General features: G+C 56.9%; 1 protein-coding gene across 1 annotated transcript; it reads right to left on the reverse strand.

The window, feature by feature from the left end:
- Positions 1-1,888: 1,888 nt before the first annotated feature.
- Positions 1,889-4,285, reverse strand: LOC148684663 (uncharacterized). Its single transcript, XM_088652479.1, has 2 exons — positions 2,920-4,285; positions 1,889-2,018 (listed from the first exon to the last, which is right to left on the reverse strand). The coding sequence occupies exons 1-2, from the start codon at positions 3,781-3,783 to the stop codon at positions 1,980-1,982; spliced, it is 903 nt and encodes a 300-aa protein (XP_088508605.1). The 5' UTR covers positions 3,784-4,285; the 3' UTR covers positions 1,889-1,979.
- Positions 4,286-4,637: the final 352 nt, after the last annotated feature.

Genomic DNA, 4,637 nt, shown 5'->3' on the forward strand with positions numbered 1-4,637 from the left:
TTGGGACCCCTCTGTCCCGCTCTCCTCCCGGGTTCCTCCTGGGAATCGTCGCCGTAGCTGGTCGCAGTGGCGGCGCCAACATTGCCCCCCTTCCGTTAGTACCTCGTACGACACGGGACCGGTCACCTTGGTGACTGTGGCGGGTACCCATGCTGGGCCTGCCCCAAAATTCTTTGCATACACTGGGTCCTGGGCCACAAATGTCCGGGGGTTCCTGCCTTTCCCCACCACTACCTCATCCTGAGCTCTGTCGGGGTGAAGTCGGTCCAGTCTAGTTGCAAGGCGCCGGCCCATTAGTAATTCAGCTGGGCTCCGGCCCGTCGTTGTGCTTGGGGTGCTGTGCTGTGCTAGAAGAAATGCGGCAAGGCGGTATTCCCAGTCCCCTTGTGTCATGCGGCGGAGGCTGTCCTTGGTGGTCCGCACCATGCGCTCCGCTTGGCCATTGGTGGCAGGGTGGAATGGTGCTGAGCGGATGTGGCGGATGGCGTTCTGCGCTGTGAAGGTCTGGAACTCCTCTGACGTGAATGCGGTTCCATTGTCCGAGACGAGGGTGTCAGGGAGCCCGTGGGTCGCAAACAGCTTACGTAGTACCCGGATGGCTGCCGCCGTAGAAGTGGATGGTACCAGTGCGACCTCCAGCCATTTGGTGTAGGAATCCACCACTATGAAGAATGTTTTTCCCTGGAAGGGGCCAGCGAAGTCCACGTGCAAGCGTGACCATGGATGTCGGGCGGACTCCCAGGGCTGGACTGGGGCCCTAGGGGGATCCGGGCGGGATTCTTGGCAGGTCTGGCAGTGTTGGACCCAGGCCTCTATCTCTCTGTCAATCCCCGGCCACCACACATAACTCCTGGCAAGGGCCTTCATCCTCGCTACCCCTGGGTGTGTCTCGTGTAGGGCTGTGAGGACCCTTTTGCGGAGGGGCTGGGGAACAACAACCCTGCTTCCCCATAACAGGCACCCCTTGTGGGCCGACAGTTCATGTTTGCGGTTTGTGTAGCCAGCGAATTCTGGCCCGGGGCTGCTGCTGGGCCATCCTCGCCACACCCAGTCCAGGACCCGGGAGATGACCCTATCTTTTGTGGAATGGTGCGCAACTTCTTGTGCCTGAATGGGTCGGTCGAGAAGCAGCTCCAGGGTCATAACCTCTTGCGCAGGCGCTGGGTCGGGGCCTGTTTCTGGTAGTGGTAGCCTGCTGAGGGCGTCTGCGTGGCCCATCGCCTTCCCAGGGCGGTGGATTAGTGCATACTGGTAGCCGGCAAGGAAAATTGACCACCTGAGGACACGTGGAGACAACACTTGGGGGGTCTGCTTCTCAGGGGCAAACAGGCCAAGCAACGGCTTGTGGTCAGTCACTATGGTAAAGGGCCGCCCGTACAAGAAATCATGGAATTTTTTTACGCCCTTCACGATTGCCAGACCCTCCTTGTCAATCTGTGAGTAGTTTCGTTCGGCTGCAGCAAGCGTCTGGGAGAAGTATGCGACCGGCACCTCTCTTCCATCCGGGAGTTGGTGTCCCAGGACAGCGCCGATGCCATAGGGAGAGGCGTCGCATGCCAGCACCACTGGCAGCCTCTCGTCGAAGTGTGCTAAGACCGAGTTCGAGACGAGCAAGTCCTTGACTGCCTGGAATGCGGCCCTTTGTCGCTGGCCCCACACCCAAGGGGCCCTTTTATCTAGGAGTCTGTGTAGGGGCTCCGCTACCGCTGCCTTATGGGGAAGGAAGGCATGGTAAAAGTTCAATAGTCCCAAGAATGACTGAAGTTCGGGCTTGCTCTTGGGCGCTGGGGCCTCACAAATGGCCCGTACCTTGTCACCGGTTGGATGGACCCCTTCTGCGTCCACCTTAAATCCCAGAAAGTCCACCTGCGGCACTCCCAGTAAACACTTTTCCCGCTTCACCTTGAGGCCCGCCGTCTGGAAACGGTGCAGGACGGAGCGGAGGCGGTCCTCAAATTCCTCTGGTGTGGGCCCGGCGATCAGTACATCATCGAAGAAGGGGGTGACGCCAGGAATCCCTTTAAGGAGAGAGTCCATTAGATTCTGGAATATGCCTGGTGCCACGCTAACGCCAAATTGCAGCCGCTTTACTCTGAATGCCCCTCTGTGCGTCACAATCGTCTGAGCCTCTGCTGTGGCTTCGTCCACAGGCAACTGTTGATACGCTTGGGCCAAGTCCAGTTTGCCAAAGATTTTTGACCCAGCCAGGGTGGCGAGGACATGGTTGACCACTGGCACTGGGTATGCATGGGCCGTGAGAGCCTTGTTTATGGTGCATTTGTAGTCTGCACAGATGCGGACCGAACCATTAGGCTTGACGGGTGTGACAATTGGAGTTTCCCAGGGGGCGTTGGGCACCGGCTCCAGCACTCCTTGCTCCACGAGCCGGTCCAATTCCTCGTCTATGCGGGGTTTCAGGGCAAACGGGACCCGGCGGGCCTTGTGCCTGATGGGTCGTACAGCGGGGTCTAGCTGTAGGGCAATGGGGGGTCCTGTATATCGTCCCAATGCCCCATCGAAAAGCCCTGGAAACTCTTTGCATATGGCGTCCACGTCCACTTGTAAGCTAGTGCGGTTCACCCCAGTAACGGCTAGCCCCAGAGGTCCAAACCATGCCAGTCCCAGTAAGCTAACGTAGGGGCCCTTAACTACCAGCAAGTCCAATTGTTGCTTTCGCCCTCGATATTGCACCCTGAAGGTCCCCACCCCCATAGTAGGGACCTTACGTTTCTGGAAGTCCCGGAGGGTGAATGGGGCCGGCCTTAGTTTGGGACCCCCATTAGGGCACAGTTCCCTTAATGTTCGGGCCGAGATTATGGATAGAGTTGAACCCGTGTCCAGCTCCATGCGGCATGGGGCTCCCTCTATCTGTACCTCTATATAAATTTTCTCTGTGCTGGGATGGGGCAACTGGAATACCTGATAGTCCGTGATCTCCGTCGAGTTGCCTTGGTGCATGGTGCCGTGTGACCTGGGGCTCCTGGGTCGGTCATCTGATGCTTGTCGACGTGTGAGTCGAGCCCGACACACCCGGGCGATGTGTCCTAATTTTCTGCACTGCCTGCACTCTGCGTTGCGGAAACGACAGGTCCTCCTCTCGTGGTTCTCCCCGCAGCTTGCACAGTTCCCTCCTTCTCGTCGAGGCTGCTGTGGTGTGTGTGCTGCTTGAGTGCGCCGCTGTACTCGGTGTACTTCCTCCCTGTCAGATTCGGATTCGTCGGTGAGGTCTTCGTGGTAGACCCTCGGTTGGGATGGCGGGGCCGGTCGTGCCTCTTGCGTTGACCTCTCGGCGGCTTCGGTTGCCAGGGCTTCCTCCAGAGCAATCTGGAACGTGAGGTCTTTTTTGGCGTAGAGGCGTTGTTGCAACATCTCGTCCCTCAGGCCACCGACGAGGCGGTCACGAAGCATGTTCTCCAATTCTGAGAAGTTGCATAACCGGGCGGCTTGGCGGAGGGAGGTCACAAACCCCGTTATGGTTTCCCCCGGGGCTTGCCGCTTTGCGTAGAAGGCATTTCGGCAAGCTACCACCGAGGGCTGTGGTGAGAAGTGCTCCTTCAGCCGTTCCATTATTGTTTTGTAAGAGACGGTAGCGACATCTCTAGGTGCAAGGAGAGCCCGGGCGATTTCAAACGTCTCCTCTCCACAGACGCTGAAGAATGTCGCCCTCTTCATGGCATCGTTGGTGACTTCTTTCGCTTGCAGGAGGAAGTTGAAACGGGCGGCGTACCCTTCCCAGTCTCCTGATGCTGGTTTGAATGGCGAGAAGCTGCTGTCGGTTGCCATTCTGGGTTCCTTGGGTCCTGGAGCTGAAGCCTGGATGCACGGTGCGATGCCGCGGTGCAGCAGGTGGCGGTGCTGCGGTGCAGTGCGTGGTGGCGGTCAGCTCAGCAGGATCCCACCTTCGTCGCCAGTGAAATATACTCGGAGTCGAGAGTGAATTTCATGCTCTTTATTCAGCTCATAGTCATCAAGGAGGAGAAGAGAAGACGAGTGGCTCTTTTCCCAAAACCATCTGCTTATATACATTATTTACACAATGGGCCTTGCGTGATTGGCTACTTCAGGGCTACACCTGTGGGCCAATTATATTGTGGATTGACTTCTGCCTGCAGCCTGATTGGCTGCTCCTACAGGCCAATCAGGTAGCAGATTCACTTCTGCCAGCCGCCTGATTGGCTGCTCCAGCAGGCCAATCAGGTTGCGGATTCACTTCCACCTGGAGTTGGATTGGGTAGCTCCCGCTGATTCTGAATCCTATTGTTCTAGGATTCAGCTCAGTACATAACAGGGACCTTATTGGGAAGCATGATTAAGCTCAGCTAGGCAGGCAGCCTTTGCAGAAACGGCTCCTTCGCGTTATTCCGGCGTGGAAGCAGATGGGAGGGACTAGCTTATTCTGCTGAGCATAAATCACATCAGCGATGGTTCAAGCAAGGCCAAAAGTGCTTAGTGTAGAGCCCGCTTCCCGAACACATTGGCACCAAACCTTTTCTATTCTGGCTGCATTGAGAAAGATTTTGAGAGAGAGAGTTACTGTGTTAGAGAGACTCGTGTGTGTGTGTGTGTGTGTGTGTGTGTGTGAGAGAGAGAGAGAGAGAGAGAGAGAGAGAGAGAGAGAGAGAGAGAATATCAGGATA

This window comes from Zootoca vivipara, chromosome 9 (assembly GCF_965207765.1).
Source record: "Zootoca vivipara chromosome 9, rZooViv2.hap1.1, whole genome shotgun sequence".
Lineage (NCBI taxonomy): Eukaryota > Metazoa > Chordata > Lepidosauria > Squamata > Lacertidae > Zootoca > Zootoca vivipara.